This window comes from Centroberyx gerrardi, chromosome 15, assembly GCF_048128805.1.
Source record: "Centroberyx gerrardi isolate f3 chromosome 15, fCenGer3.hap1.cur.20231027, whole genome shotgun sequence".
Taxonomy (NCBI): Eukaryota; Metazoa; Chordata; class Actinopteri; order Beryciformes; family Berycidae; genus Centroberyx; species Centroberyx gerrardi.
Window position 1 is genome coordinate 17,911,331 of NC_136011.1, and position 19,640 is coordinate 17,930,970.

Consider the following 19,640-nt stretch of genomic DNA (forward strand, 5'->3'; position numbering starts at 1 on the left):
CTCCAGCTTCATTCACCTCATGTTAGTCCCTTTATTTTTCCTCAACATCAGTGAGAACTAACTTTTCACCTCGAGTAGATGGACAGGGATGAGCCCCACTGGCAAATTTTAATAAGTCTGCTTCAAAGGTGTAGGTTGAGAAAAAAAAAAATCAAAACATTCTGGGTTAATTTGAAATGTACTCTGCATCTGTGATGGGAAACAGCCTCACAGGTAAGTAAGGGAGACAATTAGGGAATATCCGTGCGTGTAGGAGCTGCATACTAAAAAACGCAAATCACTATTTCCCCATCTGGCCCCTACTGTGCCGAGAACTGCAGCTGAGGTCCGATTTCACCCGTCAATCACGGCCGCCTCGCTGTGGGGTGTGTGTCCTGGTGAGAGAGCCTACCCCCAAGTCATTAGCACACACAGTCAAACTGTACTGAGAACTGCCCTGCACCGCTCTGCTCTGCTCTGCGCCACGGTTTAAATATCCCCAGCCTGTGACAGGATCAGTTTAGCGATCTGTAGGATTGATCTCCTCTTTAAAGTTTTGCCTGAGGCGACTCTAATTGGGAACGAGGCTGCCTCCCACTCCCCTCTCTCCCTTAACTGTCAGTCTTGGCTTTGTTTACTGAGGACATGCCCAAACCTATTTACTCAATAATGAGGAGACGTGGTGGGGATGCTACTGATCACATTGAGGCCCCCAGCGGGACTTCTGCATGCTGGGAAGGGCGGGAACATCATTTTAGACTTTTTGAGCCGGTGAAAGTTAGACTACGCCGGTGCTATAATGTAGAGCAGTGGGTATTTTTCCTCCTTCTTGTTTTCCTATATGCCTCTCATTTCTTGATTTTCAGAGCGTTTGTCTACCTCAGGGAATATTCTTTTTTTTTTGTCATACCGTGTAGTTAGCTAAAATAGAACAGCATTCAAAAGACAAAGCAGATGAGTAGTATCATTTTACACTTCGTAAGATGCCCTCCATATGTTAGTAAACCATTTAATTAAATTCAAGGAGGATGAAACCAGACCGAAAGCCCCTCCAACCATCGGCAGGTACCTTTGCCAATGCCTTGCAGTAAAGTGGACTATTCATGACTGGAGTGCTTTGGCCTATTGGGCCACTTCCTGGTCCCTTTGAGTGAATACTCAGATTCTCACTCTCATTTAGGTTGTTTTCTCTGGCACTGAATGACAAAGCCTTTGGTGTGGATGGCGAGGCTATAGAGTCCATTGATGCCCATTGGGATTATGAATGATGAAGTGGAGGAGCTGCCGCTATCAGAGGGACACAACACTGCTCTTAATAGAAAAGCATTTAGAAAGGCAGCGGGGAGGAGGTGGTGGTGCAGGGGGGCTTTCTGACACTCGACTGATAAGAGGCAGCTCTTCAGAGGTGGTAGTGTGTACAATGAAACACGCTGATGGGGATACAATGACACACATGTTGCGTCTGACAGGCGGTGATTTAGACGTGGGAAAAAAATAAAATCCCGGACCACAGAAGAGAGAGTTTCATGACGCGATACCCTTTAGCGCAGTTGTGTGTCTCATGCAGACAACAACATGATATTTTCTTTCGAGGTTCCTTGTGCATATTTCTACTTATTGGTTTGATTTGGGGGAAAATGCATTGTCATTACTCATAACCGGCTGTGACAGATTGAAGAGGGAGAGGGAAGGGGAGAAAAAGGAGTTAGTAGTGCAGTGGCACGGGAGTGAAAGAGAGATATGCAGAAAAGGAGAGCTGTCAGTTTGAGGAATGAGCCTGATAAGAGGAAGGGACTCGGCAGATGGGCAGAAGAAACCGGCAGCACACTTCTCAATTAAACATGTAAATACCGAAAGCAGGCAGAGATGGAGACGAGTAAAGTTAAATAAACATTGCACCGTGCTGTGATTACAAGCTCAAAATGCCACCACCTTTGCCATTTTTTAGTTCCCGCAACTCCAAGAAACCCTTTAATCCAAATAAACTTCTGCTTTGACATATTATATTTCTTTTTTTTCTCCTTTTTTTTTGAAGCAGGTATGATTGATCATCTCCTGTGGCTGAATTGATTCACGCAGAGTCAGAATCTATGGGAAGTTGCAAGCCCACCAGGAAATCTTGATATGGAGCTAACTGAACTATTCATCCATTGACTTTATCCTTTGCAGTAGTTCCTTTATTTTAATTTTCCTTTTTTTCTCGTAATTGTTTGTCCATCATTTTTACATACGCACCCCTCAAGAGTAGCCTGCTGCGAGCTACAGGGCGTATCTTAAATACTTCTGTAGGCTGTGTCCCTGACATAAATAACAATGAGCTTGGCATAACCACAGTACATTCTTAGGGAAGATTCACAGTTTGACATTCAGCCCAGATGCTATCGCGGAGCCTTAGTATTTAAGACCGCAGAGAAGACAGACATCTGTCACTTGTTACCTTTGAAGTGAATAAGAGAGGGACGCAGAAAAACACAGTGGACAAAAGGCCATTCTGACCACAGACCCTCAGTGTTTACAAACGGAAAGAGAGAGTGACAGGAGAAACTCAAGATGAATGGATGACTGCTGTTGATCTCTCCTGCTCATTCCGTGTGCTAAGTTATTCCGTGGCTGCTACCCCAGTGGGGGGTGCAGGGAAACAGGAAGTTGAGAGAGGCAGGCAGAGGCAGACAGAACGCCTCAAGGACTCTGGAGGAGCAGAGCACTGCAGCCTGCATGGGAAAAAAAACCCCTCCCAACAACTTACTGTACACTTCTCTAACCCGAGGTACCAAACATTACAAATGTGAACATAATCCACATTTTAATGAGTAGATGATGCTATATTAAGGCAATATTTGCAATAGTGTTGATTTGCAATGTGTAACATTGAAATAGTAGTATGTATTGCGTTACCTACTATTTATATTCTAACTTTAAACAGTTATCATAATAATGGCAGCAGTGGCAGAGTTACAGAAATTGTAAAGAAGTGCATTTTGATATAATTATTAGAACAATGGCCATATTCATTTATCTTCTGTCAGGTCTCCTCAGACCTGTATCTATTTCAGGTTGCGTGTCAAGTGAGAGCAGCTATATCTGGCTGGCAATTAAGCTGGTCCTGCCTCCCCTTGATGCTTGATTAGTCCGATTGATGGAGGAGGCCATATGTGGCGGTGTCAAAACTTGGCAGCCAGGCTCCATCCTCTCAAATGAGAGGCAGGCAATAAAGAGGCAGGCTGCCCAGAGTGGGTGCACGTATGTGGGGCCTGCAGCGCCGTGATTTGGGCCCCCCGATATGGAGCCTTTTTCTCTGGGGGTCTTCGGGGCGCTGACCATTCCAGCCAAGTTCTCATCGGGGCAGAGGTGGCCACCGGCTAGGGGTGTCACTGTACCGAGCCCTCTGGGGCACAAGCTCCAGGCAAGGGGTGGGAGCGGGGGGTGTGTGTGGGGGGGTAGATGGGGGTTGGGAGGTGGAGAAAGCTGAAAGCTATGGCCCCCTTCCCAATCTCGCTCGGAGACAACAAAAAGGGAATGCTTGAGAAGGGGAAGCAGCGGGAGGAGAGCACAAAGACAAAGGCGCGGGCAAGGTCAGTCTAGCTAATGGGCCTGAGCCGTAGGCTGCCTGGGGCTAGGCACACTTCTGTTCTCTCTCACACACTGGGCCTTCAAAGACCCTCCAGTCCACCCCTCTCCTTCTCTCCTCTCTTCCCTCTCTTCCTCCATCTCTTCCACTCCTCTTTTCCTCTCTTCCCCACTTCCATTGGTGACACTTTCTCCCTTCAAAGCTTCTGCACAGGTGCCTTTAAAAACACACCTTTCCACAAAACACTTAAATACTCACTCTTATCCATTGTATCAACAATTGTGAGGTTAATGAATGGCGTTGCCCCCGACAGCAATTATTCTCCACCGCATTTCCGAAATGGATGAAAAGATGTTTTCTTTCTGGTAATTTTCTTAAACTGAGAGGATGCAGAATTCTTCCGGTTTATCTGCTGTCACCGACCATCATTAGGACCAAGGTGGGTCCCGGCAAGAGCTGGGAGAAACTGTTGGAGAGGAGGAGGAGGTGCAGTGTTGTTGTCAGGTTGGCTGGCTGGCGTTGCTTGGCTCCACTCGAGGGCTCCTTTAATGTGCAGCGGAGTAGAATAAGTGAGTGGCTGTGGGCACCAGCTGAGCTCACTCTCGTCTTCGCCTGGTAGCTGAGGGGTGAGCCGCTGCCACCTGACACTGGGCACACGGCTCAGGGCTCCTCTTGGCAACGTGGCACAGCACACATGTCCCCTCATTTGGATGGAGATTCAGACACAACACACAAAAGCTTTACCCCCCCCCAGTCCTCCTCCTCCTCCCTTCCCTCTCTCACTCACTCACTCACTCAGTCTCTCTCTTTCTCCTCCTGTTTTTTTTTTTTCTCCCTTCTTTTAGTTTTTGACGGCATCATAATAATCTGGGTATCTTCTTGATCATGCCCCATGTTTTTTTTTTTTTTTCTTTTCTTCCTCATCTTCTCGGAGACGAGTTTGAAATTGCCTGCGTCAGGACTTTGCTAATTAAAGTCATACTTTCAAAAATGCCATAATAACTGTTAATTAGCTTGATGCTATTTTCAGCATAATTTGCTAATTAGTGGAAAACCTGTACAGCGTTTCTCTCTAATTACAGTATGGCTCCGCACGGCGCATCTGTGCCTTGACTCCAAATGATACCATTACAAAGTCCCGTATTACGCATTCTCTCAAAACAGTTAATTGCCTCCACAGATAGTGAGATACTTCAGTCAGCTGATTTTTATGGTAATAAATGGACAGGCACAGACACAAGCCTCCCTGGTTCATATTTATGAAATATGAAAAAGGAAAACAACCTCCTTATGAGATGCATGGAGTTAGTTTGGAATATAATCTGGTTGGTTCTGTGATGATTTTGTGTGCTCATGTGTTGAGTTGCTGAGACTTTTAATGAAGTTTGATTTATTCTATGTTATAACCTTGTGAGCAAGTAAGTCATAACATTGTAATTAAAGCAAAATGCTGGGATGCAGAGAGCGGCGGCATCGGCTCAAACAAGGTAAAGGCAAAGCTCTGATGAATTCTACTTTCAGAGGTAGTTACCATGTAAATACAAGTCGCAACATAATGTGGCCGTGCCACTGCTTATTACCGAGAATGTAACTACCTTGTCGCCCGCCAGTTATTTTCATGTAGTCTAGCAAGGGGAGAGAATTATGGACATGACCACAGGTTGACCCTAATACATGTGTATACTAGACACAAATTATGACTCATTAAGTGTGGTGAGAAGCATGATTGGCATGACCTCTGACCCCGGGACGTCAGCTGTGCCCATCCTCCGCTTTGCCCTGCGTTTTGACAGCCACCAGTCTGACAGGGCTAGCATCGGCGCTGGCTAATTAATGCACCACTTCAGAGACCCTTTCATTTATGGCTTCTGAAAGGCATTATTAAATTAATTAAACCACCAAGAGTTAGTCATTATGAAATCAGGAGGTTTACATGGATGACAGCGTTTATGAATTAAACATCCCCAAAGTTCCTCGCAGGAGATACCCCGAGCTGCGTGCGGGTACCTAGCGCGACAGATGTTTGCCCCCCCTCCCTCAAGCTAACCTGTATTGCAAGCGATTTAGGTCTCATTTGGGGGTTTGAAAACTGAAAGCAGGAGAGAAAGAGGTTCAGGATAGCTAATGAGCAGAGAAAGAGAGGGGAAAAGGAGGTCACTAGCTCTGTTCATCTGTAGACAGTACAGATGGTACTGTTTTATACAATACAACAATGGCGTACATCAATTTGTTGATCGTTAATAGATAGCTACTCTCAGATGAATTGGAGAGAGTGAGATCAGTTGTCTGTGGGTTTTACTCGAGAACTCTACATTTATAGCCTCCAAACATTTAGAAAAGCTGTGTGCTGTTTTTAAATCATCATGTGATGTGAAAACTACAAATGGTTCAAGAGATAAATCCCATAAACTTGGGCTTAGCTGGAGAGCATAGGGCAGAGATGAGTAGCTCACTCAGGAGCCTTGACGATAGACTCCTTTTCATCTGTGGACTGAGATTCGCAGATTATCTCAAGAGGCTCTCTATCTCTGTCCTCTTCTCTATTTCTCTTTTTCTCTTTCTCCACCCTCCCTCTCTCGCCCCTCGATTCAGGAAGTTTGCCAGCTACTGTCTTTGTTTACAATGCCAAGGGAAAATGTCAGAGCCGTTGAGAAAAATATCCTTAGAATCTTTTTTTTCATCTTCTTAATCTAACAGTTTACTGAACTTGATAAGTGTCCTATCAACATGCTAATCAAATTACTTCGGAACCAAAATTGACAGTTTTCATTAATTATACAAGATTATTCTAATTGCAATTCAAATTTATTCATTCCGAACAGAAGGTATTCAGTAATATTTTACAAAATTTGCATATTAAATGGAGGGAGTTGTGCATTATGCATGGTAATGTATGCACAGTTTCTTATTTTTAACTTCACGGCCATATGTGGTGTCGTTGTAGGAGCAGGTGAAAAGTCTAAGTGTGTTTAATTTGCTTGACAAACATTCGGCTGGAGCTTGTCAAGGGGAGTATTGTGAATGCCAATCTTTATTCCCTCTTTATTGATTACCCCAAACTCTAAACATCTGGAGGTAAATGGCACTGAGAGAGATGAACTGAATCATGGGATTAGTACCTTCAACGACTGAATCACTATCAATTACTTCAATAGCATAATTCAAGTGTACTGCATAAAAGCTACAGTACCTTGGTTTCAGCCAGGATTAATATTGCAATTTAACGTGACAATGGAAGCATGGGAATGATATGGATGGCGTCCAACTCTTTCACATTGATGTCATAAAGCTAATGCCGTTATCTAAATACGAATGTATTTAATTCTTAATTTAGGCTTTGTTTGTAAAATGAAAAGGCTCAACGCATTAGGCACATGTTTTAAAAGGTAATGGATTCTGTGAGTAAAACAACCTTATTTATTCACTGAGACGCAAAACCCCCCAATTTGCTCTTTGTTTTTATTTCCTAGAGCGGGCAGTGAAGTGCAAACAGCTTACTGGGAAGCTGTTTACTACTGTATATGACAAAGGGTGTGTGTGTGTGTGTGTGTGCGCGTGTGGTATGTGTGTGTGCGTATGTGTGTGTGTTTATGGGGAAGGGGCGGCTCTTGCAGCTCCACAGGCAAGGTCTTGTGTTGTAATGTAAGCGTAATAATTATCAAACAGCATCGGGGGCTCTGGGTACGGGCTTTAACAGGGGGAGAGCATGTTTGATATGTAGAATCAGCCCATAGTGCATCCATAGAGGGTGACTAAATCGCACGGTTCATGGATCACATTAGTATTGCTCTGCATCCACCCTCGCACTAAAGGTGATTTCCATTTAGACACACATTTCCACATGAAGATAAATATGACTTGAATCGTAATTTCCCTGAAGTAAATATAATACAAATACAACATAATACAGTGTCAGGCCAAGCAGGCTAATAGATTACTAGCGTGTTTTCCATTTGTATGGTAAGTGGTGAACCTAGGTGGTGGTCTGGCGAGTAACAAATTGAATGTTTAATCCATCTCAGTGCAGATTGAGGGTATCAGAAAGATCGGTAGTCAGATGAGTTCTCTTGTGACTGGTAGTATATTAGATATTTTTACTCTTTAGGGGTTTGTGGAATGTTGTTGGCTTAGCAAGAGGTGCAAAGTGGTAGATAAATGCAATTTCTTATCTTTTCTGAAGGCATCTGTTATTTTTCAAATAGGTATTTGGACTTGACACACAGTATTTCCAGTCATTCTGTGGTATACTCTGTGATGCCTGATTACTGCTGAACACTAGGTCTTTGTGTGTTTTAGTTGGGTATTCATGCAATATTTTAATACTAGTGATAAGAGTATTTTATATTATCATACTGTATAATAAACTTACATATGGGGAAGCAAGTCATTCCTCTCACTTCATGGTTGTTTCTTATTCTGACTTATAGAGGCTTCTCCTCTATAAGTCACAGAGGTCCTTACGGAGAAGCCATGACAAATTTGCAAAAGATATGCTTCCTTAATGTTACCAAACATTCTCTAAGTACATATTTAATTCTTTAATAAATGTTTGCGCTGGCATTTTGGAGAAGCGACATTAGCTTCAACCTCACAGCATCTTGTATAAAGTGTGACAAATTGATATTTTTATATAGCTTAATCTGTTTACTATGATGTTTATGCGAGGAATTATTACAAACTAATTAAAGAAATCACTTTGATATAATTAGTCAGATTTCAGGAAGCTCATTAGTAGTAATTTGCATGAAAAATAAGCCCTGTAGTGGTGCTTATACCCAGCTACTCGATCTGTGTTTTATCTGGTTACACATCAACCCCCATTGTTTGTTGTTTGAGGCTGTCTGAAGTGGCCCACAATATTTTCAGTCATTGCCCTGAGAAGCAGTGGGGTGTCTTTCAACAAATTCCTCCCCTAAAGCAAGTCAACCTGTATGTGGAAGCAGACACACGCCTCTGTGTACATAAGGCAGGAGGAGTGAGCGGCAAAACACTGTCTATTTATCTGTCAGGTTCCTGACAAAGAACTGAGCTGACAAGTAAGGGTTTCCCTCAGCAGAGCAGGGGGGCTTTATTCACCGTACTTACATGCCCAGTCTATGCCCAGAGACTCATGTTATTTGCAAATCACACTCTTTGAAAACTCACAAACGGGGCGAGACATGCCACGCTACGGGTTTGTCAGCTGCCTTCACAACAGCTAGCTATATCGCTAACAGTGTGCGGTTCGGTAAGGAAGCAGCTTTCTCTTAGCATTTGCCTTGCTGTCACTTTTTCCAACACACGCGATCTGTGTCTTCATGCTTGGGGTCTCTCCTCCCTCAGAGGGTTGCCATCTTCCCTTTGGACTGACAAATAATACGCCCACACTCCCACTAAAATAATAAAAAAAAAAACAGGAAAAAAGAGACTCCTGGAATTACATCATTCACGGCTTAAGTAAATGTACAACAAGTCAGCGCACGTACATTAAATCCACATAATTAGAAGTAATGTTGATGATTTAAAATAAAGAGCTATTTTGAGTGGAATATTCTATTCTTATAATACCCCCACCTTAGACGGAGGGGTTCGAAACGCTGGTACAAAAACAGGGTCTGTTTATTCTCTATACCTTTTTCCCACCACGGACGAAATCCTTCCCTAAACATCCGGACAGAGAAGCACTTGTGTGGCGCTGATGTCACAGACCTACCTGGCCTCCCTCTCACAAAGGCTAAGGTATCATTAGCTAGGCCCACACAATGGCCATTCAACCAAGCCGCTGCGCTCCTCAGGACTGGGGAACAATGTTATTTTTTGTCTCAGAATTATAAAGACAGAGTTTTGCAGGAAACCTGACAGACAAAACCCTTTAGAGGTAAATGCTCCAGGCGGCTTTTGGGTTTAATCTTTTCCCATTAGCATTTTGCTTTTTTTCCCCCCTGCTCTCACACAAAGACCATATTTACAGGGTCAAAAGTAAAGGCTCTGGGTCTCAGGAGGCTGCTTTGTGTGTAGGCCTTTACTATATATTGACATCACTTTTTTTGCTAATTTATTTTTTACAGGCTAATTTTTTAAGCTAATAAAGAGTAGATAACTAAAAACTAAAAAATGCATATTTGTTTACAATGTAAAACCTTTTTTTTTAAACAACAAAACAATACAATAACAAAAAAATGAAAACAATAAATATGCTCTTACACCTTCAACCAAGCAATATAATAAATCAAATGTGCAAGTATATTACAAATTATGAACCTATTATACAAGGGTTTATACAATATAATAGTGATATTGTCAACAGTACAACAGCTGTGCTAAGGGTTCATATGTGCTACCTTTGTGTGTGAGTGTGTTTGTGCACATTTGTGTGTGCATGTGAGCTTACGTGTGTGCGTGTGCACATATTCACTTATGGTTGTGTGTGTGTGTGTGTGTGTGTGTATGTGTGTGTGACTCCATGTGTGTGATTCATTCCAGGGCAGTTTTAGTCCTTATAAAATATTCATTTTGGTTGTGCAGGGCCCTGTAATTGCCATCTCTCACCCTGAATTATTTATACCTCGCACAGACTGACAAAGCTTTGCCATACGGCCCCAGATGAATCAGAAAGCAGCCATCTCTGCTGCCAACAGCACTGGGCTTTCACACAAATATGGCAGCCACGTCTCTCTGCCTGGCCTCTCTTAATTTGACATTTTCTTTTTCCCCCTGCCTTTGTCCTAGGTGCACAGAAAGGTTACCTGTTAGCTTTAAGCACCGACCCGCTCTGTGTCTTTCTGTCTCTATCCCCCCTGCCTACATGACAGCCCACAGTAGGTGTTTTTTCTTTTTTTTTTTTTTTTTGAGAAAGTGTTAATGTGGCAGCGGTGTCAGAGTGGCTGCCTCATGTTTTATGATGACTGACCAGTCCTGACAGCCACTTTAGATGTATGTATTATACATTAGTAATAATATGATGTAGAAGTACACTCGCATACATTTGTGCATGCATGGACACACAGCAAAACCACTGACTCACAGGCCTACGTAACACATACACGCGCAAATATGTACACACACACACACACACGCATGTATGCACACCGTCTGGATACACACACACACACACACACACACAAACAACCCCCCACCGTCCTGCTGGATCCAGCATGCCTGTCAGTAAATGGTCAAAGCCCCCCTGCTGGCCTTCCCTGTACAGCTGCGTTCCTCTGCGTCTGCCTGGGTCTGATCACTCCAAGGTGCCACAGGAGAGCAGAGGGCAGGGGAGAAACGCCGCTGTATGGCTCTCATTGTAGACTGGCTCTGGGGCCTTCCAGGCACCCCACGTCCAACACCCTAAATACTACTATTCACCCAGGCCCGCTACTCCCAACATATGCTTATCTTCCATCTCACCAGTGCAGGGAGGTGCTGACTGGTATTTCCTCAAGGCCCCAAGCTCCAATGCTAACCAGTAATCAAAGCACCATATTTCTCCCCCTGTGCAAAAATAACCTGGAGATACCTTTCTCCCGTCCAGCTGGTGAGCAGAGTAAATATTCTGGAGGACTGTATTGTTGATGTACGTGATTATTTTTGTAATGTCAGCAACCTCGTGACCGACATCGTTGAGACTGTCGTAGTCATTATCAATAATCATCACACAGTTTTTACGGCGCCGGTGATGATGCGATAATATTTATGAATTCCAGTTGGGATGTAAATGATGTTGGCTCTATAGCGGCAACCAGTGTTTGATTCATTTTTACAATAGGGCCACAGAAGACAAAACAACGCAGAATTATTTATGTTTTGTGTCTTATTATATTGTGTTCAAAGCCGTGGCGGAGAAAAGCCGTATTCGGAGTAAAACAAAGAACAGCGTGCAACAGTACACAGCCTCAGCAGTATCTTGATGTGAGGGGATGGGAGAGGCAGAGGGAGAGAGCTTGGGGCTAAACATGCAGTATGTGGCGGGCTGGAGCTAAAAGCTGCATAAAGCACACAGCCCTAGTCCACTGTTAGCAAGTGATGGATAGTTAGCAGGAGCACTGAGTCTTCGTCTAATCTGTTACAGTAAACCTGTGCCGAAGCCTGAAGGGAGTCAGTGGGGGCTGGCCGGGAGTAGGTTTGACGTGAAACCATTTGTGAAGACGAGCGATTCTCTTAAGTAAGAAACTAACAGTGTCCGGTGAGAGAGAGAGGGCAGCGAGACAGGAGGTGAAGAGAATGAGTGAGAGAATGAGAGGGCGAGAGAGAAAGAGAGAGAGAGGAGAGAGAGAGAGAGAAGGAGGAAGAGGTACCATAATGAGTTCTGTAGCCATGGAGTAAATGAAGAGGGATTGACAGAGTGGGGGATCCTCAAGTGAAATAATGTCAATGCCACTCTGCCCATTAGAGAGAAAGGGGGGTTGGGGGGTGGGGGGGTGGGGGGTGGTGGTGGAGGAGAGGGTAAAGAGGGATGAATGGAGGGACACAGCTACATCTGAAGGTGCAGCGGGAGCACATTAATTATTTGTGACACCCACGCAATACACACACACCACCAACAAAAATATGAAATATGAAACAAACAAAATCAACTGACTACGGCAGCTGCAAAAAAAAAAATAAAAAAAAATAAATAAAAGAAAGCCTCGGAAATACCCAATAAATTCTACAAGACGCGTCGGCGCGATATGTGATGTTGAACAATAATAATCACTGTGACATCTGCCTCCCTGCTCTCGGAGGAGATGGGTAGAGCCCATGAGTGGAAAGGGTTAATCTTCCAAACCCAATAAGGTTGGATAGTGAGGCACTTGTTCCCTGATAAAGAAGTGATAGGATCTGTGGGTCTGGTCCCTCGGCGCTTGTACAGGGGTAGAGCAAATATTGTTAATGTGCTGTGGTTTACTTCAGCTAAGGCGAGAAAAACAGCTCCGCTTGACGAGAGCAGACAGCGGCGAACCAGAATACGACAGAAATGGCCGCGCAGCTCGGCTCGGCCTCCCAGGGACTTAACTGGCAGATATATCAAGCCCACTCAGTTGCATAAATAAGTGTTCAGGAAGATTAAGATCTATAAGTGTCTCTATTTCTCGTTTTACCTGCTCCGCCTTGTCACAACAGGGATCTGAATGCAGTTCAGTGGAGTGCCTAATAACTGGAGCAGTAGGTAGGGAAGGCAGGAGGCTTGACATTAAGACCCCGGCGTTTTGGAAATCCGATACGCTATTGACCCGTGTACTACTATCTCAGCGCAGAGATCTGGTGTCAGCAGATTGTAGTCTGGTGTTGGGAGCCGTTTCTTACAGGGCTCCTGTAACAGGGGCCCATTGAGTCTGGGAGGCAGCTGGGGCCTGATGGGCTGGAGCTGGGTGGTGATCGATACTCACCGCCCTGCAACGGATGACCTCACTGTCATGGCTGCCGGCTGTGGACACTGCATGCTAGTCATTAGTGCCGGGGCACCAATCAGGAGCTTAGGGTTGTCAATACCTGACTCTTACAGATACTATGGCCATCTGTCAGTGTATTGTGTAACGGTCCTAAACAAATATGGGGCTGCTCATTGTGCAATTAGAACAAGGTGTACCACTGAAGGAAAAAAAAAAAATCTTTAAAGTGTGTAATTTGAGAAATTAGAGAATACAAATAATTTCAAATAACTTAAAATTTTTGCATATTTTGCTCATACAATTCAATGTAAAATAAAAATAGAACAAGAGGTAATAAATGGATAAAACAATGAATGAAATTGTTCAAATAGACAGTTACACATAGCCTCCGCTGATGTGACAGTGGAGCCTCCTTAATAATACAACATTATCCTTATTTGCCCTCTTCACTCAAATCAAAGGGCTGGACATTTATGCATGAGTGACATCAACCCAGCAATTAAGTTGGCCACTTAAATGAGGGAAGGCTTTCCTCACCTCGCCTGTTTGTTTTTTTCTTTTTCTTTTTTTTCTATTCCCCCTTCCGTTTGATGATGGGAGAGGGTGAGCTAGAATTAGGGCGATGGGTCTTCCTTTGAGTGTCAGCCTAAAATGATCAGAGTAAAGATAAGAGGGTCTAGCAGCCCTCAAATCAGTCAAAGTGCCAAAGTCGGCCTTTTTCTCCTCAATTACCGGGTCTGTGAAGCCAGGGAGTGGAAGGCGCAGAGCCTGCTGCATTACTAAAGAGACAATCTATTTCCCCTTTGACCAGAGGGAGAGAAATCATTATGGCATGATTAGTAGCTTCGGCAGTGGGCGAGCATGGAGGTACTACAGGAGAATCGTATTAATTGCCTTAGACCTAGGCATGAGCAGGATTGTTTTAACGTTGATTTGTGGACCTGTACGACTAGCTGTCAGAGATAAAAGCTGATGTCAGGTCTTAGTTATACTGGCAGTCTTCAGACATGTAGAGAGAGAGAGGGTTGGTGTCAAAATGAGCTTCCATGGCTGCCCTGTAAGTCTATCTCTATATGCCTGTCTCTTTCTTCCTCTTTGTCTTTCTTCACACTTCATAGTTTTCCTCCACGCCTCCCTCTATCCCACCATCCCTCCCTCCGTCCCCCCATCCCTCAGATGGACTGCACCCCACCCCTTCCCGCTCTCTCTCCTCCAACTGATAGCTGCCTTGGCCGATTATTTCATCCAGTGCGGTCCACTGAGAGCCTCCTCTCCCGGCTTTGGAAGAGCTTTAATTAGCCATGTTAATATCCCCTTCATTGGCCTTAATATCACTCAACACCTTCCTCCATCTCAGCGGCCACCAGGGTCCCCCTGTCCTGTCAGAACAGCTGATTATTGAGAAGGATAGCTTTAATCAAACCTAATTGCAGTTCATTCTTTCTCTCTATCCCCCTTTGCCCTCCATTGCCAACATCTAATGGCAGCGACGACTTGATATCCCATTAAAAAACAATTAAACAACCTCCTTTTGTCTCCGTGCGTGCCAAAACACCAGCACAAACTTCTGTAGATATTTAAGAAGTAAAAGAGAGAGAGAGGGGCCTTGTCTTAATTGCTCTCCTTTTCACCAAGGACCAATTTGCACCGTGCTCATGGAGAATCTTAACCAACTCAAATGTAATGGATGCTATAGCACTGCCACTGCTGTGGACTATGAAAATTAAGCTTATCTTTTTAGCGGGGAAATTGTGCTTAATTGCCTTCATAACAGTAAACATAAAGGAGCTAGTTTATGATAGCGTGGGCACTCAATTTCTTCTGTTTGTTGTTTCTTAACTTTTGGTTTCACTGTAGTAGAAACAGTATGTAAAAGCATTAAAGTATCCCAGAAAAGAGAGGAGACTAACTCTGAAAGTAATGTGTTTCTTTTATGAAGTCAATGCATTGCCTAGGAAATGTATTCTATCTCTTTCTCTGACATAAATTGTCTAGCAATGGGTGATGCATGTACACACACATACTCACATGCACACATGCACATGTCGATGCGTGCGCAGACACGCGCTCACACACACACACACACACACTCACACGCACTCACACTCAAACACACACTGGCTTTACCCAATCTGTATGAGAGGCGACAGACAAATAAAAGTCGTATTTCAGGTCTGCTTTCCGCAGATGTCTGCTGCTCTACATTATGACTCTTTGGGGAAATAAAAACAGGGTCAGGGAATTAGAGTACATAATGGTCATTTTGATGATCAGCCAACAGATGCAACCCGAAAACACACTGAACACAATCAAGCGAAATGCACTAATGACAAGTCAGGTTTTTTATGGCCTCACCACACACCGACAGGCAATCAGCATTCTGGCATGGGTTAAAACGTCTTTTATTGATGTCCGAGCCAAAGCTCCTTGGATGTGGAGTGAAAATATTTTCTCACCTCTCCTCTCTCTCCTGGGCCCTCAGCGGAGCACAAGGTATTGGAGTCTATCGAAGAACGCTTCTAAATGACCAGTGCATGTGTTAATGTGGCCAGGGTTAGGGGGGTCATTTCAGACTCTGATTTATGGCCTGGCCAGGATCCCACTGAGCGAACGAGAAGTCTTAAGTGTTGTGAAAGCGTCCTCACAGGCCACACAAGCCACTGTATTTAGCTGAATAAAATGGCCATGCAATCTATGGTGCAATCTATGGTAATCCAATGAGTGGCTGTGATACTGTGAGCCAAGTTAGTATTACAATGGAAACCACAGTATTGCACATATAGTAATCCTAGCGTGAGGGTGATGAAAAATAAACTCCTCTGTATTTATAATGAATTGGAGAAAGCTAAGGAACCATCAGTCATGATTCTGTGGGGAGAATTTGCAAAAAAGATGAGTCAATTTCATTGTTTGTTCTGCATGGTTGTGTCAGATTTTAGACAATAGGCTACCTCTGGCACAATTTTTCTTGTTGCTGTTGTCGTTAATCTTCTTCTCTTACTATTTTATTGTATCTACCCAAACAAACCAAGGCTACGTTTGAAATACAGCTCTCGATACGAGGCATTATCAATAAATTCCCTGAGATCTGAGCGAGAGAAAGAGAGAGAGAGAGACAGAGAAAGAGACAGAGAGAGAGAGAGAGAGAGAGGCGGCTCGCAAACTAACCAACCCCAGATCTCACTCAGACGTGACATTTGTTCAGAGACGATTAGCCAGGTTGTAATTTGTGGCATAATTGCCTCACCCACCCACTAGTGTGTGCATGGGTGTGTGTGTGTGCGTATGCGTGCAGGTCTGTCTGTGTGTGTGTGTGGCATACGGTGGTCCCAGGAGTGTCCGCCTAATTGCCTGACAGGACTATAAGTTTTGTGGCGCGCTCTCACCTTGTTAGGTCCTTTATCCCTGATGCTCTTCAAACAAGACCTGGTCACAGGTGGGCCTCATTTGCCTCCCTATTGAACAGGAGAACTTTAATTGCACAGGGGGTGTCCTGGGATTAAAGAGGTGGGTGGAATATCAAGTGACTTCCTGTATGTTAGTGGCAGATGGGTGTTGGGAAAGACCCATGAACTCAGGTGAGCGGATGGGATGACAAAGAGATTGATGCTATACAGTAGATTCGGTGGGAATAATAAATATACCGTCGCCTCCGATACGGAAATAGTGGAAGAGTGTCCCGTGGTTCGATGATGTGAGATGTGGAGTTGGAAGTTTGTTTCTGACGGATGAATGGAACTGATGCGTGTGTGTGTGTCAGTGTTTAAGAATAATTCAAATGCTCTGCGAGTTTTAACGTTCAGTGATTTTGCTTAAAGGGTAAAGTTAATGACTTTTGGTTTTGTTTTGTGCTCTGTTTCAGATTCTTCCTAAAGTTCTTCCTCAAGTGCAATCAGAACTGTCTGAAGAATGCAGGAAATCCACGAGACATGCGCAGATTCCAGGTAACTGAAATCTATCAGACACACTCTCTCTCTTTCTCTTTCTTTCTCCCTCTCTCTCTTTCTCTCTCTCTCTCTCACACACACACACAACGCGCAGCCGTACCGTACGCGCAACCGCACACTCACACACATATGAATACAATTCTATTATTGGCATTAAAGAAGGCCAAGACGGAGTGAAAGAGAGAGCGAGAGATTTTGTGTCCTCTGCTCTGCGGAACACATGTACAGAATATTTATTAGGGAATACCATCTGACACAAATAAGGATATAGGATTTAAGAGGTGCTATCAATTGTGTTCCTGACAGCTTTCTGAGCCTCGGCACAGAGGGGAGGAGGATCCAACCACATGTAACAACAGTGTTAACTCAGGGTCTGTCTGGCAGCGGAAACACATGCCTACTCATACGCGCGCACACACACATACACACATACACACATGCGGACTGAAACATGCATGCACAATGTCTCTCTCTGTCTCTCTCTATCCCTCTCTCTCTCTTACACACACACACACACACACACACACAATTCTCTGTATAGCCAAAGAAAACCATCTTAGAAGTGCGCCCTGACAAAATGACATGACCAGTAAGCACATTTTTGTGGTTCCTTAACCCTCTCTCTCCTAATATGTCAAGTTGTTAAGCCTTGGAATTAATGATCCCCCTGTTGATCCATTTATCCATCCATCCATCCCACCCAGACATTTTCACCAGAAGCAGTCCAGTAGGTCAAGGTGAGAGAGTGAGAGTTTAGTGAGGTTTGTTCTATCTGGCAAACTGCGGGAGGGCGTCCGTCACTGCCAGCCGTGTTCTGTGATAGACACAAGACCCAGCATCCTCCAGGAGGAAGCCCGGACATGAAACAGACAAGACAGGGTGTCCCCTCCTGATGTCACCACCAGCAGACCTCCCCTGCCTCCTCCAATCTTCCCTCAGGGTGAATCTGGACTGATGCATGACAGCCACTGAGGGCTTTCACCCCTCACTTCTTTGTGCCAAAAGGAATACAAGAAAATGACTCCCACCACGTTGCGGCTTCTCTGAATTTGTGAAATTGAAATGTTTACATTGAATCAAAAAGGCAGCAAACCTAGACCAGATTTTGCATTATTGTTAGCTCTGGCATGAAGGGGGATCTTTGGCGATCATCTCTTGTCTTCGATCCAACAGTTAGTATTCCATTTTTTCCCAAATAGATTTCCCAGATGCTCCACTATAGGTGTTTCTCTGGCCAAGGTTGTGTATTCTGCATGCCTTCCACTCCACTTATTACCCCCCAAAACCAGCTGGAGGCCAGAGAGGGCCCAATCCATCATCCTCAGCTTGGCCCAGCTCTGAACCTGCTCACAAGAATGGAGCTCTTTCACTTCCCCTTCTCTCCCCTCCTCCCTCTACACCCCCACCCTCCCCAAACCAACCAAAAAAGCGCCCCCCTAAATTCCACTGCTACTCCGAGGTCACTTACCGGCGAAGCAAACCTGAGAGGGGCTCTCTGTTTCCGGCTCAGAAACACTTTGGCCATTCACATGCGGCCCACTGTTTGGAGATGTGGTAGCCAAAAAACAACAACAAAAATAAGCATTATGAAATATGGAGTGTGGCTTGGAATCTGATCCTAGTAAAATGTTTGTTGAGTGATGGGATGGAGTACGGTTCAGTTGCTAATGACTTCAGTAATATTTTAAAAGGGAGGCCTTCCACCCTCAAATAGATGGACAAGCTGATCAATAATTCTGGGCTTCGGTTATGATGACAGTTGGTAGAGTGGGTAAACGGAAATGGTATTTGAGTGATTGAAAAGTCAATTAGCTGTACACAAATGCAAGACACCAAAAGCAAAAACACAATAGCTGAGAGGCAGGGTAACTGTAATGCGATATGTCCAAAGAGAATAACCACTTCAAAAGGTTTGACAATAGTAATCAATAGCACACGAGCATGTACCTGGATAGAATTTCTAAAACATGCATCCCATATCCACCCTCATAACATTTATTCACTGAGTGACTGTAAAATAATTTCTTTGTTTTAATCTTACTAAATAACATGTTCCAACTTCAATCTTGTTGCAGGTTGTCGTATCGACGACTGTCAATGTGGACGGCCATGTCTTGGCTGTCTCTGACAACATGTTCGTACACAACAATTCCAAGCATGGGCGAAGGGCTCGCAGACTCGACCCTTCAGAAGGTACGCCTCCTTATCTGGAGAATGGTAGGCACATTTTTACATCTATAATTTGCTACGCTCCTTTTTCTCCTCCCATTTTCCTTCAAACATCCTCTCACTCTACAGTCCATAGACCTAGTTGGTCGTAGTTTTTTTTAGTATTCTTTGTTCCTCCATCACTTTCATTATACTTTTTAAGTTGCTTTTTGCCTCCCTCACGCCTTGTTGTATTTTGACTGGAAATAGTATGCATTACTCAGTGTATTTATCATTTTAATATCACGAATTATGATGATAATACTCCTCCTTAAACAAAATAAAAAATGCTATACTATTTCCAATCTTCCAATGCTAATTGCACCTACATTTGTCGTAAAATACTTTTGTGAAACATGATCAAATTGCTTAAGAATTTGGCTGTGAGGTCAATTTCCTGTCATTGGGTTCTGCAGATTTAGCTGTGAGAGAGCTGAAACAGGGGGGAGGAAGGAGAAAGGGAGAAAGAGAGGAGGAGGGAAGGGTGGGGTGAGGGTGTGTGAGTGTGTGTGTGTGTGTGTGTGTGTGTGTGTGGAGGGGGGCTGTATGAGAAAAACAGAACTTACTGTTTTTCTTCCAACTGATTCCATATGA

General features: G+C 44.0%; 1 protein-coding gene across 6 annotated transcripts in view; it reads left to right on the plus strand.

The window, feature by feature from the left end:
- LOC139911243 (transcription factor COE3) overlaps positions 1-19,640 on the plus strand; it is a 67,963-nt gene that overhangs the window by 23,758 nt on the left and 24,565 nt on the right. For 4 of the 6 annotated variants that reach the window (XM_071898738.2, XM_071898743.2, XM_071898740.2 and 1 more), the window contains exons 7-8: positions 16,754-16,835; positions 18,914-19,031. In XM_071898738.2, coding sequence (XP_071754839.1) covers positions 16,754-16,835; positions 18,914-19,031 — 200 coding nt within the window. Of the gene's footprint in view, positions 1-16,753; positions 16,836-18,913; positions 19,056-19,640 lie in introns of all 6 variants that reach the window. The other 2 variants (XM_071898736.2, XM_071898741.2) reach the window with 1 other exon arrangement.